This window comes from Acanthopagrus latus, chromosome 18 (assembly GCF_904848185.1).
Source record: "Acanthopagrus latus isolate v.2019 chromosome 18, fAcaLat1.1, whole genome shotgun sequence".
NCBI lineage: Eukaryota > Metazoa > Chordata > Actinopteri > Spariformes > Sparidae > Acanthopagrus > Acanthopagrus latus.
In genome coordinates this window covers 27,426,746-27,453,540 of record NC_051056.1, presented here as the reverse complement: position 1 = coordinate 27,453,540, position 26,795 = coordinate 27,426,746, and the positions used below count along the sequence as shown (strand labels likewise).

The window sequence follows — 26,795 nt, the reverse complement described above, 5'->3', positions numbered from 1 at the left end:
TTTGTGAAGTCAAGTCAATTTTAGTAAATTGCCCAAAATCACAATCACGTTGCCTCAGTGGGCTTGAATGACGCCCTCTGTCCACAGACCCTCGATTAGAGTTAGAAAAAAATCCTTGTAGTGGGGAAAGAAATGGAAGAAAGCTCAGGAAGAGGAAGCGCCACAGAGGAGGAATCTCTCGTACATGTCGCGTGTAAGGAACAGAACAACAACATCACAGGGGATACAAATCTGAAATGTAGATGAGATTAAAGATGGAGTGAATGATTTTGTTACTGACGGACAGAGCCAGGTTAGCTGTTTTTGCTAAGCGAAGCTAACCATCTGCTGGCTGTTACTTCACATTAAGTGGAGACACATGAGTTTGGTATCAGTCCTCTCTTCGATCTCTGCCAGAAAGAATTTAAGTGGATCTCCCAAAATGTCGACCTATTCCTTTAAAGTGGAAACAGACAGGTTATCCCCAGGTGGTATTATTGTTGCTGCCACTGTCGGAAAGACAATTCGCTCGTTTCCACCACCATCGACACAAAACACAACAGGATTTTTCAGTCGTTTGGTCTTTAATGGAGACGTGACAGCGGAGTGAAATGGCGACCGGCTGCCAACCAGCAGACAGAACTGAGTGATGAAAGTGAGATTTAAAGGGAGTCGATTGTGTCATTATTCTTCAGCCAATTCACCGTCCAATCAACATCTACTTCCTGATGATAGTTTAAAGCAAAAAACGTGTTTATTACCTGGTTAAATACTTCACTTTATAGTAAAATGTCCCTAATTTATGATTGTTATCATCATCATCATAAAATAAGCTGTAACTGAGTGTTTTATCTAATTGTTAGTGAGTTGTTAACTTCATCTTTGGTATCCAATGGCCAAAACCACAGATAATTAGTATGTACATGACACAATAAATAACATTAGTAACCAAATATGCACAGAAATGCTCCATAGTGTGCACTCAGTCACGCACACACACACACACACACACACACACACACACACACACACACACACACACACACACACACACACACACAGGTGAGTGTATTAACTTCACTCTGTCCTCGGTCTGTGAAGCCTGCTGCTTTCATCCTCGCCCTGCAGCACTTGACTGAAGACAGTAATGGTGTCCTGTGGGTAGTTGGTAACCCAACGCCCCTGCTCCGACTCAGGGATGCCAGTACATCATCAAACAGGGACACATCTCCCAGAAACCTGAGAGGGCATCAGAGACACAGTCTCCCCTTTAAGACCTTGTAGCCTCTGAAGAGCAGGACTATTCTCAACCCTGCTGCAGCCACGCACATTTCACCACAGCCTCCCCGACGTGTGCTCAAATCTTCAAATATTTTTCTATTTTCTTTTGCTCTTCTCTTTTACTTGTTGCATCAGCTTGTTCCTCTTTGTTCTCCTTTTGTTCATCTTCTCCCCCGCTCTGCCAGCCGAAAACCTGCCCGAGGGCCAACAACATAACAGACACCAGAACTCCCTTCTCCTCCTGTTTCTACTCTCACTCACTACCCAGCTCAGCGCCTTTAACAAGAGACGTTAACCAGCGCTCGGCTTCACGTGAACACATTCATCAATGTCAGGCTAAATATTACTTTCGTTGATTGACAGGACAGGTGCAGGATCCATCCACGAAATACATTTAAACAGCCAGTGTGCTTTTCAGAGGTACTCCCCAACTGGCTCATCCCGTTTGCACCTCCTAAAAGTCTGACACAGATATCAAAAGAAAATGTCAGATTATTCTGTTCCAGCAGTGTAATCTGCCACGCTAAGCGGCTTAGCCTCACCTCAGGAGATGTCTTGTGCAGGCTCTGTCACACTGACCTGCTGTCTGCTGACTCGCCTCTGCTATCAACACAGCTGTTGCCAGTACAGTTTATCCCTTCTCTCCTCACGCTTCACGCACACCTTTGCTATTTTTTTTTTTTTTTATTTGAGCTGAGAGCTGCAGTGCTGCAGCAGCTCTCACCCAGACTCAAGTACTTGTCATCAGCACATGGATTTTACACTCGACAAGTGTGCATCAGATTCTTCCACAGTTTCTACTGAGTGATAAGAGACATTTTCTCGGAAAGGAATCATCTTTACTGGGAAGTTTGTTGATGCTTAGGGTGCCAGGAACACTCTCGGGGCTATCTATGCCAGTCTGTGAGATATGGTTGGGATTAAGAGCAGGTTTCTGTTTAGAGACATTTGGAAAGAATGGTTTATATTTGAGGGCAAACTCAGGACAGTCTAATATTTTATTTTGCTTTTGGTGGCTTGATAGACGTGAATTATTAATGATAATTTTAAAACTGTTTTGGATATTAATTTTGTTGTAATAAAGTTGTAAAATGTTATTGTCCTCAGCTTTAAGTCTTCTCCGGAGCCATGAATTTAAAAAGCCAACGTCACATATCCTTTTACTACGTTGGTATTTCACTCCATAAAGGATCATAGCAAAACACATCATTGTTATTTTGTGTGTTTATGTTTTATTGCTGCCAGTTACCGCTCAGGAAACCAACTTAAAGAGAAACTTGAAACTGATTTTAGGAGTAATCCATCACAGTGAGGCTGAGGACGTCTTTAGTCTTTGGTGAAGTTTGATTATTGTCGTTTGCGTTGTACCTGAAACAGGTAATGAGTTTGTGTGCTGCAACATGCAGGATTTGGGAGTTGGCTGCCCAAAGAAAACACACTGGTGACAGATGCTTTCCTCTTCCTGTAGTCCTTCAGATAACAGATAATGTGTTGAAGCCTGTCGAGACAGGGAACCAAAACGACGTGATTGGCTTTATGGTTGGGCTCACTGACTGTAAACCACATTATGTAAATTATGGTTCCATTTACAGTAAAATAAAAGATAAAGCAGGGAATGCTTAAGGGCTCAGCCTCTTTTTTGATTGACAAGACATAACCAAGCTGTGTCCTCGGGTTCTCAGTCAGATCCAATCAGGATCTTCCCCAGCTGCTTCGTCTCGTCCAGATATCGTCTCTTCTGGCTCCAAAGAATCCCTGATCCTTCAAAACGGTAGTCCTCAAACAGATGGGTGAGGTCATGCTGGGTTTACTCTTGGTTTTGCTCTAAAGTCTAAGCTGTTGTTCGAAAATGTTCACATAGGGATAAATATATCCCTGATTTTTTTATAAACTTGAATGACCGAATGAAGGAATTATTGTCGTCTGTTCATCACTGCTGTTGACTTAGACCCTCAGTGGTACTTGTGGAATCCTTTTGTTCCTTCTTTCAGACTCATGAGCGTGTCGTGCGGGAGGTTTTGTTAAACTCTTGTACCCAGTCCTCCCTCGGCTAATGATTGATAAGCGCCTCAACACATGGTTAGTGAAATAACTGACCCTGGTGTGCAGTATTAGTGAGCAGAACGGTTTTAATCCACTGTACACACACTGTAAATCACGTGTGTGTGTTTGTGCATGTGTGTAGTCTCGGCTCTGTGAGAGTTATAAGTGTTTTTGTAGGAGTTCTTCTTGCGTGTTTTCCTTGTCGGTGTCTTGCTGTCTTTGTTAGGCGACACACAGAGAGCATGGAGTCGATGAAGGAACCAACTGAGTGAGTCTGCGTGTCTTCCACGTTGACCTCTTCGGGTTCTTAGTGGCTGATTTGTTTCTGTTGATGACATGTGGAATTTGTGGATTTGGCTTATTCAAGCAAAGGTTGTCCTTTTTGCTTTATTGGTCATTTCTGCTGTTTGTTAGAGCTGACCCAAATGCCCTGAAGCTTGGATAATCGACTCCCAGATCAGTATTCGAAGGCAGGAAATCCAAGATAGCTAAATTGTACCACACACAATCATCCGGACCTCAAACCTCGTGGGATGACGGCACTTGGGCGGTCCACTCTTCTTTGCCAAATCTTAGCTACACCAGGCGAAACCATGGCGACATGTCAGCCAAGAGCAAACCAAATAAACCGAAACTGGCCAACGTCTGGGCCCAAGTACCATCGTTCCTGGTGTGGGCCAGGTCTGCACAGAGCGCAGCTGTTCTGCTGTCAGGGATGTTACGTTGGCTGCACCAAAAAAGAGGCAAAAGACTGAGGAAGAGTCCGTGTTTGGCTTTTTGATATTCTGAAAACCAGTGAACTCCTAAACACATTTGTCAAGTGGACTTTTGAGACTTTTGACCCGTGTACAGTGGCTGATATCTCCCCTCCTCTCTTAGACTCATAATCACTTTAAAGCAAGTTGTATAAGTAAATAAAGACTGCCAGTTTGACAGCTTGTGTTTGGATTGTAGGTTTGAAAGTTTGTGGTAAGTTTTGAAGACTCAGACATGGTATTCAGGTCCTACTTCTCATGCTCCTTCTCTGACTGAACCTGCTCTGTTCTGTCATCTTCACTTGTGGCTCTCCAACACTTGTGCTGTGCTTTCTGACTATATATTCTTAAGAAGCTTAAACTTTGTATTCACAAGAGTCTCCTGAGGATTGGAGCCCTTTTCGGCCAAATGTATCATTTCATCTTCAATTTCCCTTCCCTCCTTGAAGCCAACATATGTACAGTGTTGGCGGGTTGAGCTAACTGAATTCAGCCAATTGGAGGATCAACATGGATGGAAGCCTGAAAACATTATTCAACTTAGTCTAACCTTTCTCCTCTCCGTCCACCTTGTAAAAAAATGGCTGTACAAAGAAGCTCTGTGCATTCAGGAAGCTAGTGTTTGAATATTAGCATCTCTGGGATGTCGTACAGCTGGCACAGTGTTACCAAGTCGGTTTTTCTTAGTCTGGTTTGCTGAATCCAGAGCGACCTGTGGGGTGAATAGTGAAGTAGTGGATTACCTCAATTTACATTTACCATTACAATGGCAGGCATTAACATAATTCAAGCTGCTGAGACTAAAGGCTCTCTCAGGCATGATCAGCCAGGTGCCAGATTCCTCTGATCAAGTCTTCCTGGAAAAGGATGTATACAATTCTTGTTCTGCGTTTTTTTTTTTCCTTTATATTCTTCCAGATTCTTTTGCAAAGTCGTATGTTTGATGTTCTGTAGGTTCAAACCTTTACTGGAACAGAGAAGCCTGGATCCAAACCCACACAGATAGTGAAGCTTGAGCCTCAGTCTGGTGTGTTGGCAGTGATCTGCCTCACTCACGGGTGCTTCTCCACCCGGATTCATTCAGGAACTGAAAGGTTGATTTCCAGTCAGGAACCCAGTGTTGTTTGTTTCTCACCGTGGAGGTTATGTTTTCACCTCTGTCTGTTGTTTGTTGGTTGGTTGGTTGGTTTGTCAGCAGGATCTTGGCCCAGAGAAGACCCCATTAACTTTTTGGTGTGGATCTGTATAAAGAGTCAGATTCCAGAGTTTGTTTCTCACTTTCTTTAACATTGCAGGATGAGGTGTATTCTACATTTTCATGAATTTCTCATGGAATAATTCAGGGATCTTGATGAAAAAATCCAGCATATTTAGGTGGCTAATATCTATGAGTGAGTACAATTTGATACAGAGCTTAAATCTGGTGATCTCAGATTAAGAGGCAGTTTTGCATCTTCGTTTTGTGGATTTTCAAAATGTGTCTGGAAATTTTCTTGACTATTAGATGGAAGCACAGCTCATGTAGAAATAGACGACACAGCTTTAACACTGCACTTCTTGAGCACCTCACCATCCACAAAATCCCACTACAGAAAGAAAATACTAAGAAGCACACATCTTACATCAAACATACACAAAGACCTTGGCATTTTGTGTGCGTCCACATGCTTCTGTCTGTCTGGTCCTGCGTCTAGTCTGTGTGTCTGAGTGTGTGTGGCCACGATGGGGGTCGCTGGCCTGTGAAAACACACCCCTCCATGCCAGCGGACACTACTGTCTGTCCAGCCAGACAAGTTTATTAGTTTGTCCTAAAAATACAGCCCCGCTCCCCCGGACCTCTCTCACCCCATCCAGCTCCCAGGGGTCCCCTGGTATGAGACGTCGCTAGCATCCACCACCGCTGCTGGCCCCGGTCGCAGTCGCGGAGCCGGTCCAGATGCCTGAAGACAAACATTTGTTGATTGTAGCTGTGTGGGTTTGTTTGGATTGTGAAAGTTTGACGTCAAATTGAAGAACTGCATTAAATTAATGCTGTTTATTCCAGTCTAGTTTTACTTTCTTCCTGCCTTACGGTCTCAGTAGTTTTCACAGTTGTCTTGTGTTCGTATGAGTTATTTTTACTAAATGTTATGACCAGTATTACAGAATTTTATGATAAACTTGAGACGTGACGTATCGGTCCTTTAAATAACATCATTTGTGGCTCAGAGTTATGTCTGACGATGTATAAATATAGTCCATAGATTGAACTTGTGAAAGACTACGATGGTTTATTTTTCAAGCTTTATCGACTTTGATTTAATATGCTGAGAATACGCCTCTGGTTTATTTTCAGAAGACTCTCAAGACAGCTAAAACGCCCCCATTAAAATGCATGATACACTGGATGAAAACGAAAATAATTAAACTGACTCACAACAAGGAAGAGAAGAAAAAAAAACAGTAACTGTTTCCACCAGGGCTGCATAATTTAAAGAAAATTGACATGAAAATATCCCCCCCGTGCTTCGCTGCAATTTTCCCTCATCTCATACATTTTCAGCCTCGGGGCGACACAGAAAAGCTCCATTCATCCGTGTCCATCTCGAACTGTAGGGGGAAAAAAAGCCATTTTTGATTTCCTGTCATTTGGGATTTCCTCTTCCCCCAGTGTTTTGTCAGACATCAAAGTCAATTTGCAGGTAATGGCGAACAGATTAGCTAATTTGAGCAAACCTGAGCGCTTTGATAGTTTTGACACTGATCGGTGTGTGTGTGTGTGTGTGTGTGTGTGTGTGTGTGTGGGTGTGTGTGTGTGTGTGTGTGTGTGTGTGTGTGTGTGTGTGTGCATCCTAAGGGCCCTGCCTGTGTCACGTTACAGGAAGGACGCTGTCGAGGGGCCCCTGCAGTTTAAACAAGTGGCGCGTTACAATGCGAGGAGCGCGAGTTTTGCACTTTTGACACGTAATGACAGATAGTTTCAGTGCGGCGGGCCAAAGAAAACATCGTCCTCGTGCAGAAAGCTGAAAGGTTTCGCTCCCACCGAGACGATCTGCTGTCTCTCCTACGCTCTGGACCCAAAACAACCTCCTGACTTAGCCACCGTTCTGCGACTTTTAATTTAAATTATCACAGGCGAGTCGGCTGCTAATGGATCGCATGTTTCCCAACAAATGACAAATGAATGTGCAGAAGAAGCTGCTTCTCCTCCTGACTCGATTTGGACCCGACTCGGATCTCGTCCAAGAGTGTTTTCCTTCTACAAAGATAAATGAGTCTCGGCGAGGATCACAGCTGTCTGATTTGCAGATTTATTTGCTCATGAACTCGATGTGATCATTTGTTACTCACTGTGTTAAAAATAAAACATCAGACCACTGTTTATAATCCTATTTAGGTATAACTCAGAGGGATTATGTGACAGCAAAGGAAATCTCTGTGAACTTTTAGTCAACTTGACGAACACATGATGTTCATGTGATGAACACTTTTATCAAGAGGAGCTTCATTGTGTCGTATTTTTGGGTCGAGGTGCCACTTTGACAGTCAAACACGACCTGATGTAGTGATTAGAGAGATTCAAGATTTCAGATTTTTAGTCTTACCATTAATTTGTATTTGAAAGTTAAATTTTCACAAATAAAGGACAAGATTGGACAATATGCAGCTGCATTGATTAGGTATTTAGTTGATTAATGAATTGGTTGTTGACAGTTTATCTCCAGCTTTTTTTAAATTTATTTTGATGAACATGTCCAAAAAGCTGAATTCAGCTTCTTAAATGTCGGATGTTTTCTGGTTTCTTTACACTTTATGACATTTGGGTTTGTTTTTCCCATTTTCTGACAGTTTATAGACAATATAGATTTTTTGTTTTATTTCTCATGAAAAACAGAATATTTAACATTAAAAAATTACCTAAATCATCTGTTGTTCATCCAAAACAAGCAGATTATTTTTGCTCTATAGTAACTAGGCGATTAATCTTTGGTCAACAAAAAACCACAGTAGTGGATGACTAGGAATGCAGAATAAATATCTGCCTGTTTTCAGGAAAGATTTATTTATCTGTTTACTCAGAGAGGTCGACCAGTTTTAACAGGAAGTCTTGGGAGAGCTGTGGAATACCCTCAGGTCAGGTTTGCATAAGCTTTCGGGAAAGGAACTTATTCTTAAATTCAAAATTATGAAAGTATCTGTTATCTTATCAGTATTGGTCATGAGGTCTGAATAATTATTCACATTCAAAATGGAATCTACAGCTCATCTAAAGTCACTGACAGTTGTTAAACCAATTGTTCTTATGAGTCTGCGTCTCTCTCTGTTGATATTCTCTGCAAACATCAGTCATTCAAAGTGTAACTTAGAGGTATCGAACTCTGGCGATTACAGCTCCTCTGCTTCATCGACACCCTCTTCACTTCGAGTGTCTCTTTGAATGAATCAGTGCAGGCGCCTCAGATCACATCCTGTGTCTCTTGTGATGCACTGACAGCGGCTCTCAACACAGCAAACAGTCGAGCTGTTTTCCTGTGAAACAGATACCGACGTCTACATACTTCACAGGTGCTTCCTCTGCCCTGAAGGGCCGAGAGGTGGAGGACATCCAAACACAAACATGGTATCATTTAGTCACGGAGGATTAAGCCACTTTGAGCAAGTTATTTGGAGCCATCTCCTCTTTATTTCCACAATACGACTGTTTGTTTTGGTCTGCCTTTGTCATGTGTGTTTTTTATTATGTGGCACTTCAGAGGATGATAATGGATCCTCTTTATCAGGTGTTTCTTCTTTTCAAGAGCTCTTCTCTTTATCTGATCAGTTGTTAAACTCTGCATTGTCTACAGTGGCCGCAGAGTAAGTGTATCTGTGTGTGTGTGTGTGTGTGTGTGTGTGTGTGACAGGCGGCCATGATGTTCAGTTCGGGGGTCTTCTGGACGGGCCTGGTCTTCATCCCAATCACCTCGCTGGTCTTTGACGTGGCCTACAAAGTGTGAGTCTTCCCCGCGCTCTCCTCGCTCGTCATCACTCCAATACACCGGCCGGAAATTCCTCCAGAATCTCTCATATCTCCTGAACAAATTCCTGAGTTTTAGCACATACTTCCAAGAAAGTTTAGCTTTTACTTCACAGGAAATGTTTGTTTCTGCCCCGGGTCTGGTCGACATTCAGGAGCAATTTTTGCAAAGCTTTATTTCCTGATGCACTCAAAGCACTTTGAATCCGTCGGTGGGCTTTATCATATTAAAGCATCTTTTTATAACTGTTTCTTAATTCACAGGGTGAAGAGGGTGTGTTTCAAGACTCTGGTGGATGAGGTGCAGGAACTCGAGGCTTTGTCCAAAGACCCAGGAGCAGTGGTGCACGGAAAGAGGTACAGTTACACACCGATTCATTACCACACGTCTTTGTATCATGAATTTAGATGTGACATTTTTACATTTGTTGACCTGCTTTGACTCAAAGTCGACCAAAAATAAATCGTGTTCAGGGAAAAAGTAAATGAGACTAATGTAGTTACAACAGAACAGTTTTGTCCTTGAACTCAAGTCAGATCTTTTCCATAAATGATCAATCTGGTCGTTATGTTTCCTGTTAGCAATGGACACACAGTGTAATGTTAATCAGTACTGCACCACATCACCTCCTTCATGTCCCATTTGTCACTGTGCCCACTGATTCACAAACATGCAACACAGAGCTTCATCTAAAAATGACTTTATTTCTAGCAGCACTTTTTGTTTGTGTCTGTAATCTTGGAGGCTTCAATCGTACAGACGAGGGCTCAAAGAACCAACAGTGATAATCTTCTCTTTCATAGACATTTAGTCTGCCCTCATTAACATGTAGGAAGTGTCTCTGACTTGTAATTATGTCGAGGAAACGTTTCTGAAAGCTTTGATATATCCAACCAGGCACTTAATAAATTGGAAATGTCTGAGAACCAAACAAACACGGATCCCTAATGTCCGCCCGAGTCTGTTGCTCAAGGTAATTAAACCCAAACTGAGTGGATTTGTTCTGTAGGTCCACGTAGCTCCACCCAAAATCCCTTTCTACACCTCCATGTTTATTGTCTCGTCTGTAGTTTAGTGTTACTGCGACGTCTCAGCTTTTGTTTCACCAGTAGAGTAGAAATCAATGTTTGTACTTTTCATTCCGGTTCTAATACACTTTACCTACGTTATATTTAATTAGTTCCCATATTTTAATATGATCCTTATGGTTGATCAATAAGAGGTTCCTTGGTTTTATCACTATCGCTAGTTGAATGATTATTTTTTCCCCACAACAGTCCTTCCTTAGAAATTCTTATAAATCAAACCATCAACAGTCTTTCTGCTCAGCCGACACCAAACATACACAGAGGGAGAGACCGAGTTATGAATGGCGTCACAAAATGGTAAAATTGTACAAAGTTGATACCTTGGCCATTATTCTTTTGGATCGACTTGGGGGATGAATCATCTATAACGCCCCAAATCCGTCAAAATTTTTGCAGATACTCATGTTTCCACCGCCAACACTCGTCCCCATGTGGAGGGAAGAAATCTTCAAATTGCTACTAAATTGCAGGAGTTTGACTGTAATGTCGGTAATCATGTCATAAGAGTAGATGTCCACCCCTTGTTTTTTTCTCTCTCTCTCTCTCCCAAATCATGAACGTCTCATTTTCGAGCAGCAGCCGTCGTCTATATTAAAGCCGTATATTATAAGAAGGTATTAGCTGCTGCAGCTCTGCTCTCTGGGGCCTGAGGCCTGCAGCACTCATCAACATGGAGCAGATCAGTGTGAGATCTCCTGCTGGCTGAAAGTGATCCCCCTGCCTGGCCACTGTCCCGGACCCAGCAGGCCGCACACACACACACACACACACACACACAATCTCTTTCTCTCTCTCACACACACACACACACACACACACACACGTACTGAAACAAACATGTAGAGAATGCAGGGACACAAACACAGATGAATGGAGGATTTTACATTGGAGGACTCACGTACACACATAAAGACATCCATAGAGGACTCGGCTCGATACGCACGTCTGTTGGCTTTACCTGAATCCCTTCTGGCGAACATGGTGCTTCAAATATTTCCCTCACACACACACACACACACTTTGTTCTTCACCCGGCGTCTCAGGAGTTTTGTCTCCCTGCATGGTGTTCGGTACCAGCAGGTAGCAGCAGTTGGCAGGTCCGTCCACTCTGCAGTTGGATGGACAGGGTTGATGTATGGGTCATTAAATGTGCCTGTGGTGCTCAGCATGCCGCTAACACACTGCCTGTTTCTGTTCCTGTGTGTGTGTGTGTGTGCAGTTTGACGGAGAGGGCCCAGCTCCTGAAGAACGTCTTCAAGAAGAGCACAGTCAGTTTGTACCGTTCTGACTCCATGCAGCAGAACCTGCTCCGTAAGTTACACCATATTTCTTCCTCTTTGTGTCTTTTCTTGCTTTCTTTCTTACCAAACATGCCTCGAGAGGGAGTCGTCATTACTCCCCAAAGACTTCAGTTTAGCCGTGTTAGAGTCAACTGCTTCAGAATCTGTTCCCGGATCACATCAGGTTTCATTATTCCTGCTGTGATACGTCCGGTATCTCTGTAACCTCCAGAGTATCTGACCGTTTGTTAGTAACAGACCTCTCGTCATAAATACTCTGCGTTGACCAAATGCAGGAAACACACGTCAGTAACTGTGTCTGCGAGCAGCCCTGCAGCTTCCCCGCGTCTTAACCCGCACTGTATGTATTATATCTACCCGACAAACTGCTTATATGAACTATTAAATTAATAATGTTCATGGTGAGGAGTCGTGAACTCATGCAGTTCAGATAGACTTGGATATTGAATCTCACCACTACAATACTGAAAGCTGGCAGTGAAGAATTTGTCTGAATCTTAATCTTGTTTATTATATTTCTCCTGATTTAAATCAAAATTGTGTTGATTTTCCAAAGTTTTTTTTTTTTTTAGATACATTTCTATTTGCTCAGATTAACGTTATAGTTGGAGGTTAGTAATAAAATACTTTCCCTCCTCCTTCATAATAAAAGTCATTCTAGCTGCTTCACAAACAGGCTGTGTGTTGTTTTTAATGTCACGATTATTTTACCTCTTAATCATTCAGCTGTGATTCAATTATAAAGAGAGTCTGACCGATATATCAATTAGCTGATATTGGCTATTACAGACATGCTGGTATTGGTGTAGACGTTGTTTCATATTTCCCAGTATGAGACATTATTATTTAAATAATCACATTTTGGGTGTTTTCTGTGGGAGAGAGGGGCTTCTTGTGTTGGCTTTGAGATACACTCCTAGTCATATAATTCCTGACTGGACTTGTTTTATATTTGGTGATGGGAGCTGTAATTATTACCGGGTGTGGGGTGAAAAATCGCAGACGTGAACGCTCCACGCCAGATTACAATAACTGACCGGCAGAGGTGATAGTGAAATCCCGCCTCCCCCCAGAGGAAACCAGTCGTGTTGAACGGGGCTCAGCGTACAGCGAAGTATCAAGAGAAGTGTAGCGTTCTTATCAGGAGCAAAAACTCAGGTGTCACATTGGAAGTGGAATCAAAAACCTTTCCAATGATTCTCTCAGCATGAGTTTGTTTTTTCTGTTTTCTGTTGATTTCTTCTGTTCTGTTTGTGTCTTCTGTCTGATCGGTTTGTTTTTTGTTTGTCTCATAGGTGGGGATGAGATCGTTGTTGTGTGATACCTTTTTTTTTTTTTTTTTTTTTTTTGATATTCATAATTCAAACCTCACCCTAGTTTAAATCTCCAGACCCGTCTCCCCTCGAGCCTCCTGATAGATAGACGCCTCTCTTCCCTTCCTTTTCTGGTGGTGGACTTCCTGTCCTTCCCCTCGTGTGTCCTGAGTTGAGCTCTGTAGAGCCAGATGACAGTCAAATGATTAAATGTTGTGCGCTGTTATTCCCCCACAATGCACTCCTCTCAGCGGGGTCCTTTGAACTTCCCCGCTGGCCTCCAGGTACTGACCGAGTCATTTGACACCTGAAGGTGAGTCAGGGGTCAGAGGTCAGAAAGGAAACCCTGTAGGAGAGTTTAGGTGGTAGATCACAGAGCTGCTGCTTTTAATGACTTTGTTTTCATCATATTATTGATTTTAGAGGAATAGTTTTAACATTTTGGGGAATATGCTGATTTACTTTATAGCTGAGACCAAGAGGATCGTAACTTCTCACGTGTCAGAGCGTTAGATATGAAACTGCAGCCGAGCCAGTCGTGTGTTATTGTAAGTGATGCACAACATCAGAGTCACGGTGTCTCCAAATAAAAACTTCTGTGTGCTGCCAAAAAACATTTTAGCCTCTCTCCTGATGACTACCTGGAGACGAAACACTGTGTGAAAGAAAGAAAGAAAGAAAGAAAGACAGACTGGAAACATGTGAAAACATGAAGCCTCGCTCAGACTCTTCACTGTACGGATTGTAAAGCCCATCGAGGCAGTGTGATTGTGATTATGTGCTATAAAAAAAAATTGATTCGATTTGATTAGATCACCCTGACCAGGTAATAGTCTCACATATAATCCCCTGTAACAAATATATTGTTATACATTAGATTTAATTGGGATTTGTTAATCAGGAGCTTCAGACATGCTGGTAGACAGAGTGTGTAAACATCAGATAGAGGTGAGCTCGCTGTTTTCCCCTGGGAGCTGACATTTAACATTTACAGCACTGAAGATGACCATTGATCCTTCCTGTGAAAGCTGTTGACTGTATGTATGTTAGTATAACAAAACTCTGATCTTCTGTGGGGCCCATCGAGCTTCTGCAAACAGAGTGGGCTAACTTAAAAAGGAATAAAATGATTTAATCTTTGGGCTCTTCTTGAGTTTCCAAATTGGATTCGACTAAACAGCTCAAATTATGACTTTGTAAAAAAAAAAAAACTATCCAGTGTTTTACAGACGCTTCTTTCAGACTGTTAGCTTGCAGGAAGAAGTCAGTTTGGGCCCCAGTGGATCTCATGACGATGTAATTACACAGTTTCAGTGCTTGGATTCCCTTGTTTCATTTATGCTAAGCTAAGCTAACCAGCTGCTGATATTATCTTCTACCTCTTGACTAGAGAGCAAATTAACATGTGTCTCAAAATGTTGAACTATTCCTCCTGAATTTTCCTAAGTTTTATGTTCTGTTAACTTTTAATTAAGTTGTTTTAGTTCATTTTTATGTGTTATAAGAAGTTTCTGTTAAATGCATCACTGATCTCTACGGGGACGTAGTTCTAACTTCTTCGATCCTCTTTCAGATGGCTACGCCTTCTCTCAAGACGAGAACGGAGTTGTGTCTCAGTCTGAGGTCATCAGAGCGTACGACACCACCAAACAGAGGACCAACGAGTGGTGAGCCGCCGGGCCGATCGGAGCCACAGCAGCCGTTTCTGGTGGCGACATTTGAAGCTCAACGTGGAGAAGACGAGGCGCGAGCGAGTGCCTCCAACACTGAGGAGATTTTTTTGGGACGTGAATATTAAACGGACAGAAGAGAGAGAGAGAGAGAGACATCGAGTTGTGTTTGAAAAAGGGAAGAAAAAAAAAAAAAACAAGGAACAAAACAAAACCGTGTTCACTTTCAGCCGTAGTTGTGTGTCCAGCAGACATGATGAGCACTGTGCTTTCTTAGCAGTCTGTGGTCTGAAGTTCTTCACTGTTCTCGCTCAGTTTGTTGGAGTGAACGTCTCCTCTCTATTGAAACTCCTTTAAATTAAATCTAAATCAAACAACACTGTTATTATAGAAGTCAGAAACACTGGACGAGGATTAGTTTTAGAGGATTTCAACTTGTCAAAGATTGCCAGAGAGCAGTCGTGTATACAATCTTCCAAGTACTCGTGAATTCGGAAAAAAACCTTTAAGCCAAATGTAATCACACTCCTGAGTGTATTCCAGCACTAAACGGACCACTTCAGAGCAGACATGTGTAATATTTAAATTTTCTTTTTTGCACTTAACAAAGCATCTATTGTGTAAAGCCTTACATTTGCTCATGCCTTCATCCTTTTCTTCTTTTTAAAAATGCATTTCTTTTCTTGTTAGTTTCATTTATAATGTATGTAGATATCGTGCCTGGTTTTTATTTATTTATTTTTCCTTTTTTTTTGTTTTTAAATTTCTGTTTTTATGAAGTTGCCTCCTGCGACCTCCTGTAATCCTGTGTCCACCGTTTTCACAGCAGAAGCATTGCTCTCGACAGATAATAGCATTCCACACATCACTCCTGTCTCAATCACGACGGTGCCTACGTAGACCTTTTCCCTCACAGAAGAAAAAGACAGCCAAGAATAGTTTAGCCAGCTAGCTTAGACCAGTGCTCCACACACACACACACACACACACACACACACACACTCCTCCTGAAGACAAAGTCACTGTCTCCCCACCACAGTATTGCACTCGTACAATGTGAAAACTACAGAGTGCCTTGTGGCACATGTATGAAGTCAGATTTGTTCCTGCGGAGGCGGACGGGAGGCTTCTCTGACGGTCTGGTCGAAGGTCACAGCGGTGATAGTGTTTCCCTTAAAATGGAGATTTTATCCTTCTAACATAAGTGCCATTAGCTTAAGGGAGAGAGAGAAATTTTAGCCAGGAAGAAACTCCACGACAATATCAAAAATACTTTGTCTCTATAGTTATTTTGTGGATTTGTATTTTTATATTGGAGATGTATGAATTTTGCATTGACTGGCTTTGTAATGAACTGTCTGTAACTTTTAGTTTTTTCTTCCTCTGATAAACTGGCAGGTTATAGAATAGATGGAACGAGGAAACGGAGCTTTCTTACATGTCTTGTTATTATTAATATTAATATCGTTACAGCTTGATTTATTTATAATTGACTACTTAATGTCCGTGTGATTGCTTTCTTCTCCCTATGGGAGATCAGATTTCTGACGGTGTGTGTGAAGCGTGTGTGTCGGTTTATTGCCTGCATGTGCATGTGCTGTATGTATGTGTGTGTATGTATGTGTGTGTATGTGTCACCTCTACTGTGGATTAACGTCTATGTATGCATTGCATGTCTGTGTCTTCTATGTGAGACCGGGAGCGTCTCGGTCCTCCTGGTGTGTTTCTTTAATCGTGTGTGTGTGTGTGTGCGTGCGTGCGTGCGTGTGTGTGTGTGTGTGTGTGTGTGTGTGTGGTGGCGCTTGCTCCAGTTGTCCGTCTGCACGACTCCAGGTGTATCTATGGTGTACTGCTGTGTGCTGATGCATGGCCCGTCTGGGAACGTGTGTGTGTGGGTGTGTGTGTGTGTGTCAAACTCGACGGTGAGAGTTTCTGACGCTCGGCTCGCTTTCGACAGGAGATGTTGCACAAAGCACTCGATGTACCTTTTCCAGTCGTGGATCTCTGGTATTATCTGGTTTCAGTCTATGATTTCTCTCGTAGTACACGTTTGTTTCTTCATGCAGTGTAGCTCTGCTTTACAGGGAAGCTCTCGTGTTTCTCAGCTTCACGAAAGGGGTTTATTACCATTAATTTTCCCCCCCGCTGGTCTTTTAAGTGTTTAAAAATCGGTCGTCATCTCGTCGAAAAAACAAAATAAGTTCCAAACTGCTGAATGTGGATGTCGTCGTTGTGGAAGGCTTGGACTGTTGCTTTCTTTCTCCAGAAAACATAAAAAACACACGTTGTTGTCCGTGGAAGTCGTGGGCTGCATGAATGGATTAACACAAACTGTTCTCTGAGATGTTTAACTGTACTACTTTGATTCTCCCTCGAGTGTTGATCACTTCACAAAAGAGAAAAAAAAAACAAAAAAAACAACGCACCTTTTAACTTTTTTCTTTTTACGATATTTTGTTTCTGTTCTGTCATTTTGTTCGATGATTGTTCTGCATGTTGGGACTGCAAACTTAATAAGTGTCGTCTTTTACTGCCATGAAGGACTACTGAAATAAACTTTACAATCATGAAGGAAACGATACGAACGCCGCTGCCTTTTTTTGGGGGGGGTTTGTTTTTTTTGTCTTTCAGGTTTGTAATCACTGTGTCATCTTTGTGCCTGCATGTGGCGACAGACAGGACAGTGAGAATCTAAACAGGAAAAGGCAGTTAGAGACTTGCAGGACAAACAAACGATGTCAGAGGAGTCTTCATATGAAGTGATCGACCTTCACGTGTGGACGTGATCTCAGACAGACAGACGAGCATCCAGGTTGATTTAAAGTTAAGAGCTGGATTTATTGTTAAACATGTTACGCTTACTAAATAAGTTAGGGAGACGTTTTGATTCTTATTTTGCATTTAAAAACATGTTTTAATACAAAATCACCAGATACAGTTAAAAATCTAAAGTGGAAACAACAAATTGCTCAAAAATCTATTGACAAACATGCGTTTCAGAGGTTCTGACGTGAAGATTTTCAGCTTTTATCTCGTATGTGGTTGTAAATTAACTGTTTTTGTGTTGGACTGTTGAGAAATAAGATATTTAAAGATGAAACCTTGAGCTCAGGGGAACTGTGTTCGACCGCATCACTGTTTTCTAACATTTTTATGGATGAAAAAATAAATCAAGAAAAACATAACTGATTATAGTAACTCATTAGTTTCAGTTCAATTAAAATCAATTAAAAAAAACACTTGTTGAGCAGCTTTAATACAGAGGGGGAGAAACCGGTGTGTCTGTTTTCAGTGCAGTCAAATAAACTTCCATCATTTAACGAAGAAGTCAATAATTATTTCAAGCATCGAGCGACTCGTGTGTCTGTTTATACCGTTTGATCGCTGCGTCATTACTGAAATACTCAAATCTGATCTGCAGACAATAAACAGGCTGTTTTCCTGTTTTGATCTCCAGCTGCACTGACTTTGGGAACCTACAAGTTATTACTCTCGCGTGCTTCATCGCTCTGTTTAACACATTTATTTATCACGCTCTGTCTGCGGCCTGTGATCCCTCTGATCACTATTTATTTACAACCAATATCAAAGCTGCGACATCTTGTCCTCTTTCAGGGAGGTTTTCTTTTTTCGTAAATCAGAAACCAAATGTGACCAAACTTTGGTGTCGGATTATAAACTGAACAAGTTGTGACGCTGTGTAAAACATAAATAAAACATAAACTCAATTAATAACAATATAAAGGCAGTTTATCGAATGTTTAACCTTGTCAACTTTTTGGAGTTTGGGACAAGAACGACAACAGACTGAGAAAAGTTGTGCAATGTTTCAAAATCACCTGTTTGGAACATTCAAAGTTCAGGTGACAAGAACATGTCTGGGTATGAAGGAGCATCTTCGAAAGGCTCAGTCGTTCACAGGTGTTTGTGAAGTTTGTGAAACACGTGATTGTATGAAGGAGATGACGACATGAGCTCGGTGAAAAAAGTTTGATTGCACAAGTTGTTTTCTGTTTAAATTTCGTCTCAAACTTCTACTGAATCACAGCTGAACATGCCAAAACAATCTGGAATCTAAAGAATAATCCGTCTAATGTCTGTTGATCTCACCTCCACAGTGACTTACACAGACGTCGGATCTTGTTGTGAGAAGGATGAGAGCTGTTGGAAGTTTTAAGTAACAATAAAGCCGAAGCCTTCGGCGTGAGCAGTAATAATAAAGACTCCTGCCTTCACGGATAACTTGGAACGAGAAGCTGGAAACTTTCTCCAGCTCCTGGCAGAGACATTAAAGTTTTTTTTTGTTTTTTTTCAACCATCCAAAAAGATTTAAGGAAACGCCACGAGAGACGTGTTCACAACTTGTGTTTTCCTTTTATAAGCAGAACGAGGAATGTGAGAGGTGAAGTCCGAACTGACAGCCGCGAGTACGAACCAGAAGTTAAACGCTGGAATCTGTCAAATTAACGATCGTGGAAATCGTATTTTTTAACGAGCGATAACAGACTGTGAACATCCTCAGACCCAGCAGCTTCACGAGCACTGACACCAAGTCTGCCTCAGAATCTGATAAGTGGAGAACAGAGCGGCCTTTGTTGGGATTCTGCCGTACCTGTTGCTGCAACCCAAACCTCTATTTCTGGGGCGAGTTGTTTTTAACACTGTGACCATGCCATGCTCGTTGAGCACTGACAATGACTGATCTCAGCGCTGCATTCCTGCTGTGAAGTCTGGCGCGAGGATGAGCGACAGGTAGGGAGCTGCCGTGCAGGCCGGCCGCTCCGGTTTCCTTTCTGTCTGAGCGACGGCGAGGCTTCGACACGCTTCCTCGGCCGTTTGTGTTTTAGGAGACCTTTTCAATCGGCACACAGAAGATACTGAGAGACAACTTTTTTTTTTTATTTGATGTAAATGAGGGAATCAATATGACAACCCTGCTCTGGCTATAGTGCCTGTAACAACATCTTATAAAAGTCCACGCTCCTCCAGAATAAAATGTCCTTTATGTGTCGGGTCCTCGCGATTGTCAAAAAAACAAGATATTTCCCTGGTTTCCAACGTCTATTTCTACCAATGAAACAAGTCTCAGAGTGACAGTGTCGGGCCGTCTACAGTATTTCTGGGTGTGTGATAGACTGGAGAGAAGACAGCATGTATAAAAAAATAAAAATGTAGCTCAGTGAGGTCTGTTTACAATAAGAGACAAAGTGCACAAGATTCAGATTCAGAGTTTCTGTCGATGTGTGCTGTGATGCAGAAGGGGAAACGCCTCTGGCCACGCCGCTCCACCACAGCAGCTTTGTTGTACTTTATCCCTCGTCCTCCTGTCACGCTCTCTGTGTCCGCTGAGCCGGCCCGGGCCCTCCACCCAAACACCACCAGCTGGATCGCAGCGTATTTGTCCTCGCGGGCTCTGAAAACCTTGTAATCCTTCTCCGTCGGCCCTGTCAGCTCTGTCCGAAGTCGGCGAATCCCTTCGCCGCTGAGAAGGCGTCGGGCTGCAGGGGGAAGAAGTACTGCTGCGGCAGGAGGAACCCGGCGCTCTGAGAGGACATGGAGGGCTGGTGGAGCTGCAGCTGGGTGTGGGTGGAGGGGTGTTGCATGCCTCCTGACATAGGTGGGGAGGTGTAGGGGGGAGGGGGAGGGGGAGGGAGAGTCTGAGGGGTCTGTGTGGGGGTGGAGGCCGACGAGGAGATGGTGGCGGACACCAGGCAGCCGTGCTGCTGCTGCTGCCCCGGACCTCCGAGGGAGAACCTCCGCATGGAGCTGCCTCCTCCGGCCGAGCTGGAGCTGGTGGTGGCCGTGCTGGACTGTCGCGACGGGGCGCGGAGGCTCGGGGGGGCGGTGGTGAGGATCATGGGGATGGTCTCGCCCTGGCAGCTGCGCAGGGAGAAGCGGATGGGCTGCTGGGTCGGCTGCTTGGGCCGCAGGCAGGTGCAGCAGTAGACGGCCACCAGAGAGCCGACGATGACGAAGGCGACGAAGATGCTTCCCACCATCAGGAAGGGAACGTAGACGGGCTCTGAGGGGAGACAGGACGGTCAGGACGACATGAGACAGACGGGTCGAATAAAAGACACACAAATAAAACTGAACAGCAGAAAATCTCGTGTGTAGAGCTGTAAAGATTAATCAGTTATTTCAATCGCCAATTATTTTGATAATTGAATTTAACAATTTGCCTTTTTTGAGGGAAAACAAGTCAAATTCTCAGATTCCAGCTCCTGACGTGTGAATATGTTCTGGTCTCTTTGCTCTTTAACAGTGAACTGAACATCTTTGTCAACTTCAGACAGTTTTTAGACCCAATTAATCAGTTAATTGATGAAATAATCACCTGTGAGAATGATGGTAATCTGCAGCTCTGCTTATGAGAGAAGTTATTGATGAACACATTAATAAACACGTCCAGATGTTGATGTTGAGCTGACGAAACTTAAATTCGTGGTTTCAGAGTGTCGCCTTGTTGGTCATCTACAGACCGCGGCCTGTTAACGATGATGCCAAACAACTTTTTAATCGCGTCGTCTCTTTTAAATCCTTCTTGGTTAAACTTCTGAACAAAAAAACCCCAACAGACACATTCCTGCTGGGAAAAACACAAACAGCTCCGGTTTCACTCCATGAAACCCACTTTGCTCTGTGGGGAAGGAAATCAGCCAGTGTTTATTTATTTTGAGAGGAAAAAAATTAGGAAATTGCGAGCACACAGTCGATTCAGTGAGCGAGCCGCAGCTTTGCTTATCAGCTCGGGGGAAATTTAAAGAAAACCGATGCGAGCTGGAGGGTTAAAGTGGACGATTATGAACGACTCGAAGGGTTAATGTGACACTGAGCGGGTTAAATGTTTAAAGAGGCCGGTTTCACAATATTGTGAAAACTTCTGTGCAGCTGAATGAGTTTTATATGTGGTTGAACAAAGACGCCTGCTTGTGTGAAACATTCCTACATTGTGGATCCAGTGAATTTATTACCAATTTCTGCTTAAAGATCATTTAAGAGTCACTTTTAAAAACTTTCCTTTGAGTTTTTCTTTCTACGTTGACAGAAGTCAGGACACTTTGACTGATTCATGCTGGAAATACTTTTTTTCAATTAAATCAACTGAATTTAACAGGAAAAAAACACTTTCAGTCTTGTAAAACAGATTCTTCTAATAAAAGTGTGATTTTTCAACACATCGGTGCAACTTTGTAACTTTATAACACATGTTGGTATTTTGTCCTTAGCATCATTTGTTGACAGGTATAGAAGTTTATCTTTTAGGAGATTTATTAGTGTTTAGTCTGAGTAGATGAATTAAATGTGGGGTTTCATATTCTCATAATTTGGTGGGGTGGAAATTGCCCTTGAGCAAGGCACTGAAAGCTGCTCTTTTCTTTGACCTTTGACCTCTGTGTGCTACAAATGAGACTTGAGGTGTGCATGAATCTTACTGAATTTAATTATTTCTTAATTTGTGTTGAATAAAGATCATTTAAGAGTTTGCTGTGCTGTATTCCTGGTGTTTATCAGCCTTCTGCAGCTCTGAACTAGTATTAGTGTCTGTTGTTGTCATGTCCAGGTATGTTTATACCTGAGACAACATGCACGAGCTTAAAAACAACCGAACTCACGCGCTGCAAACTCCGTGTTGTCCACCTCCCGGTCGTTGGTGCAGCTCCCCTGGTCCAGCCGCGCGTCCGCCGCCGCGCAGCAGTAGCGCAGCGAGCAGGAGCCGCAGCACACGGTGGCGTCCATGGTGTCCAAGTCCTCCGGACACTGGAAGCCCTCATGATAGTTCCCATTAGAGTCCAGCCAGCCGTGGCAGTACTCCCCCTGCGCGTCCGATATCCGCAGATTCCAGGTCAGATATCCGAGCAGCAGGCAGTTCAGCAGGCGCACCATCCCGGCGAGCGGAGCCCGCTGGTGGGGCTCAAAGTGTCCCTGCGTCCTGCGGGGGCTTCAGCAGTGGGTCGGTCCGGGTTAGACGCTCCTCATTCGGGGGAAACTTACTGACTGGAGCGAGTGGAGCCGAAGTTGTGTGAGAGTTGTGTGACCGTCATCTCTCCCCATCATCATCCGCTCCGCCTCGAGACACAAAGTTGCCAAATTGGAAAACAAATTGATTAATCCTGAATTAATTAAAAGTTCTTCTTTCAGCTTCTCGGCCGAACACGTGAGAGTCGAACCGTCTGTTCCGGGCGCCTCTCTTGCTCTCCCTCCCCGGGTCGAGCTGCTCCAGGTCTCGTCTCTCGGAACTTGTGAGTCCTCCTCGCCGACGAGCTGCTTTTGTGAACTCGGGTTCAGACGCGCGCACGTAAAGCCCCCCCAGTTCGTTACATCCGGACGTGCGCGCTCACGAGGTTGTTGTGGCGGTCTCAGCAGCGGACGGTTGGTGGTGAATATTCAACAGATCCGAATGAGCTCCGATAACAAGCGGCCATTAGCTTAATTAGCTTATTCTGCATGAGAGAAGACCTCAGTGGCCTGTGTGGACACTGAGGAGGGTTTGAAATTAAAATAGTCGATGTGAATAAATGTAATTTAAACACGAAGCACGAAGTTTAGAGAGACAACACAAGACTACCTACTTGGTTGCTAAGTTACTGGACTTTAGCCAGTAGCTAACTCAAAGTTAGCTAAAATTAGCAAACGTTTAAATACCAGATGATATATCTAAATATACACTGTGTGACTCTTTTCTACTTGTGCTTTAACATTTATAACTTTTATTTTAGTGTCCTCTTTGTGGGATGTTGTTCTATATTAGCTACTTGACCAGGTAATGTTAGCCTAGCCTGCTACTTAGCCTACCTAGCCTTTTCTGTCAAGGAGATAAAATCGTTATTATCTTAATTTTGATTCTCAGGTTTTGTGGTCTAAAAGGCTGCTGAGCAAAAGTTGCTCTCTTCAATTAAAAGGCTAGTTAACTGTAGCAGAAATAGCTTAATTAGCTGATTGGTGGCTAATGTTAGCTAATTTAGCAAAGTGTAGATATCAGACATTACTGTAAAACTCTTTTCTACTTGTGTTTAAACATTTACCATTTCATTTTAGTAGCCTCTTTTATTTTTGCTATGTTTTTATTCTTATTTTAGCCACTTGGCCAGGTAACGTTAGCCTAGCCTGCTACTTAGCTTACTCAGCCTTATTAAAGTAAACTAAATTATTATCTTGTGACATTATCATTTTTTGTTGTGAAACGCTGTTCAGTAAAAGTTTCTAACTTTAATGTATAGGCTATAAGCTAAACGGTGGCAGAAACAGCCAAATGTATGGCTAATGTTAGCAATAAATATACCAGATATTACTGTGAAACGGCCTTTTCTGTCAATTTGCAGACTCTTTTATACTATTGCTACAGTTAAATTACGATTTAACCTTTTTCCACTTTTATTCCAATGTTTTTTTCATGTATGTCACAGTTATTCTCATGTTGAAAACGGATTATAGTTGCTAGCAAATAGAGGTAAACAATTAAAACCAAAGTATATTGTGATGTTAATTCTCACTTTGTGTGGTCAGTAGAGAAAAAGTTACTCACTTGTAAGTATTGTATGTAGTTTTAGCATGATTTAAACTAGAACTAATCGAACAAGAGGAGGTAACATGGTTAAACCTTTGCAGAAAAAATAACTTGTTGGCTTATGATAAACACAATTGAAAGCTTATTGTTTAAGCCTATTAATCACATTAACCTATCACCTTTATAAAGCCCAGTCTCTCGTGTTCAACTCATACAAACCTGCCATTTTGTTCTTCTGAAGCAAACACATCTAACCTGACTGGCCTGTTAAGAGGGAGAGGAGGGGGAAAAAATCATTTATTGTAATCAGCAGCAGCTCTTTTCCTTCCCTCCATCCATTAAATCTCCTGGTGGTAACCTATTGATGTGGCGCCTCCATGTGGTGGTGCAAACTTTTAGCCCTGCAGGCTGCAGAGCAGCTGCCACAGCAGCCTGTAACCTGAGCTTCAAACATGAAGGTGAGTTCTGACTTTAATCAGGATGCAGAGAGGTTTTCTTTTCTCGTCTTTAACTGCTTAAATAAACTGAACATGGATCAGAAGAATGAAACCTTTAAAGTAGGAATAAAAGGCTGTAAGATCACATTTAGTTTATTAAATTTGGTTCATTCAGTAAACATGTAGAGACAAATAAACATCATATGTGAAGTGTATTTCTCGGGCTGATGGTCACTTCTGGTGTCTCTGGGTGTCTCCAGGTCTCTAGGGGTTTCTGGATATCTCTGGGGGACTCTGGATGTCTTCAGGTGTCTCTGGGGGACTCTGGATGTCTTCAGGTGTCTCTGGGGGACTCTGGATGTCTTCAGGTGTGTCTGGGTGTCTTTAGGTGTCTCTGGGGGACTCTGGATTTCTTCAGGTCTCTCTGGGTGTCTTCAGGTGTGTCCAGGTCTCTCTGGGTGTCTTCAGGTGTCTCTGGGGGACTCTGGATGTCTCTGGGGGTCTCTGATGGTCTCTGGCAGCCTTTTCTTTCATTCGCGCTCATGTTGCTCTATTGATGCTTTGAGCTCTGGAGCAAAATGGCCTCTGCCTTTTTTCATTTGCCGGATTCCTCTTTCCCTTTTTTTTCCCTCTCAGATTGTACTACCGAGCAGCGCCCCGTTGTTCTCTGTGTGTGGATGGAGGCTACAAAGGAGGCAGGCAGCGGCGCACAAGTCCCGCCTGTATCCCCCTCTGGAAGAGGCTCAGTGTCGGCGCTCCCGACTGGGGATTGGAGCGGCGGCTTGTCAGTAAATTAGCCCACCCTTCATCAGTGTGTATGAGGGAAACCGAGCCAGACAGTGACGGATCTGATCCCCCCTCCAGTCGTCAGCTGCCTGTCACACCAGCACCACCACCACAGTACCGACCCGGAGCCACACATCCGCCCGCCCGCCGCGCTGTGACACCTGGCCGGGGATGGAGGGAGAGATGCAGCCCGCGGATGAAGGGCCGTGCGCCCCGAAGATGTGCCGACAACAGCGGGGTCCGTACAGCAGCCTGAAGCCCTTCCAGAGCAAGCGCTCTGCGGGCAAGTCGCGCTTTGACAGGTCCGCTGTGGTCGAGCTGCCGCTGTTTGGAGACGGGCATCACTTCACCTTCCACCCGGAGCAGCCTCATCATTTCCAGCCGCACCACCACCACCAACACCACCAGCACCACCAGCAGCAGCAGCAACAGCAGCAGCAGCGTCTGCAGCAGCTCCACCAAACCAGCGTCGCTACCAGCAGCAGCCAGCAGCATCACCAGACGCCTCAGCAGCAGCAGCAGCAGCAGCAGCAGCATCGTCTCCCCTGTGAGAGCAGGCCCAGCAGCAGGGTCCCGACATCCACCTCAGCGCCGGCGGCCAGCGTGGCGGCGGCGGCAGCGGCATCTCCTGGTGCCCAGCAGCGGCGCGGCAGCAGGTTCTCCCCAGACTGCACCTACAGCATCAGCTCAGGTGGGTCCCAAACTTGTTCAGAGTGAGTGATGACTCCTCACACGTCAGCGCGTCCCGGTTCTGGTGGGCAATTTCAGATTTACTCCCACAGAATCAATTAACCTGAACGCACTGAGGGAGAAGGTGAAGATGTCTTTTGTTTGCTCTTCATGTTTTGTTTTTTTGTTTGTTTTTTTTGTTCTCATCTCTTCCTCTGCTTCTCTCCTGTCAGCAGTGATTGATCTGCTGCTGTAATGAGACCAGTCATGATTGAATCTCCAGTGTGCATGTGCTAAAAATTACACTGGGTAATTGTGTGTACATGTGTGTGTTTACGTGTGTGTGTGTGTGTGTGTGTGTGTGCAGGGCCCTCACAGTCTCCGGCTGCAACACATTGTTCGGTGCTCATTTTTCCTCCTCAGCTGCTGTTCATTAGAGGGGCTGTGCAGGCTCAGGACGAAATGTGTTCCCCGTGTGGAGGGCGGGTCCACAGGAACCAACATTAGGATGAAAGCAATGAACCCAATCCAGGCCCGTTATGACATTAAACATTAGACATCTCATCTTCTAATCGGATGATAATCTCGTTATCGCCGCCCGCAGCAGAGGCTCAGTCCCCTGCTTGGTTATTGTTTTTGCTTTTTCGTACAGTCGGGAGCTTCAGGTTTGCGCCGCGCTCACCTGCCTGAGAAGTGTTCACAGGTTTGATCCTAAAAATAGGCAATCACATCATATCTTTAACCTACTTTAATCTGTGAAAGACAGCAAGAGTCTTTTTCTTCAAACTATAAAGCAGAGGTTTGCATCCTTTCCTGGCGTGCATGAGCTCCTGATTTCACTAATGAAATAATCACACAAAATTATACATCCCCCTCCTCCCGCTCCAGTGAATCTTCCCATATTAACCAAGATGTATCATCCAGTCGTCTGCCAAACGTGCCGTGCATTCTCACCGATAATGACACAT

The 26,795-nt window shown here is 43.6% G+C and overlaps 3 protein-coding genes across 18 annotated transcripts in view; 2 read left to right on the top strand and 1 right to left on the bottom strand.

The window, feature by feature from the left end:
* The window catches only part of atp8a1 (ATPase phospholipid transporting 8A1), a 116,591-nt gene extending 99,583 nt beyond the window's left edge, over positions 1 to 17,008 (top strand). For all 7 annotated transcript variants that reach the window (XM_037077127.1, XM_037077129.1, XM_037077125.1 and 4 more), the window contains 4 exons: positions 8,942 to 9,030; positions 9,319 to 9,411; positions 11,363 to 11,454; positions 14,331 to 17,008. In XM_037077127.1, coding sequence (XP_036933022.1) covers positions 8,942 to 9,030; positions 9,319 to 9,411; positions 11,363 to 11,454; positions 14,331 to 14,428 — 372 coding nt within the window. In that variant the 3' untranslated portion in view covers positions 14,429 to 17,008. The remainder of the gene's footprint in view (positions 1 to 8,941; positions 9,031 to 9,318; positions 9,412 to 11,362; positions 11,455 to 14,330) is intronic.
* A 2,297-nt stretch (positions 17,009 to 19,305) lies between these two features.
* On the bottom strand, positions 19,306 to 22,351 carry shisa3 (shisa family member 3). The gene is made up of 2 exons (XM_037077144.1): positions 22,044 to 22,351; positions 19,306 to 20,449 (listed from the first exon to the last, which is right to left on the bottom strand). Exons 1-2 carry the CDS (start codon positions 22,312 to 22,314, stop codon positions 19,875 to 19,877), a joined length of 846 nt encoding a protein of 281 aa, XP_036933039.1. The 5' UTR covers positions 22,315 to 22,351; the 3' UTR covers positions 19,306 to 19,874.
* Positions 22,352 to 22,533: 182 nt separating this feature from the next.
* Positions 22,534 to 26,795, top strand: part of LOC119007441 (BEN domain-containing protein 4) — a 13,760-nt gene continuing 9,498 nt past the window's right edge. The window contains exons 1-3 of one of the 10 annotated variants that reach the window (XM_037077140.1): positions 22,534 to 22,670; positions 24,633 to 24,710; positions 25,009 to 25,849. In XM_037077140.1, coding sequence (XP_036933035.1) covers positions 25,330 to 25,849 — 520 coding nt within the window. In that variant the 5' untranslated portion in view covers positions 22,534 to 22,670; positions 24,633 to 24,710; positions 25,009 to 25,329. Of the gene's footprint in view, positions 22,671 to 22,732; positions 22,808 to 24,251; positions 24,394 to 24,632; positions 24,811 to 25,008; positions 25,850 to 26,795 lie in introns of those variants that run through there. The other 9 variants (XM_037077136.1, XM_037077139.1, XM_037077137.1 and 6 more) reach the window with 9 other exon arrangements.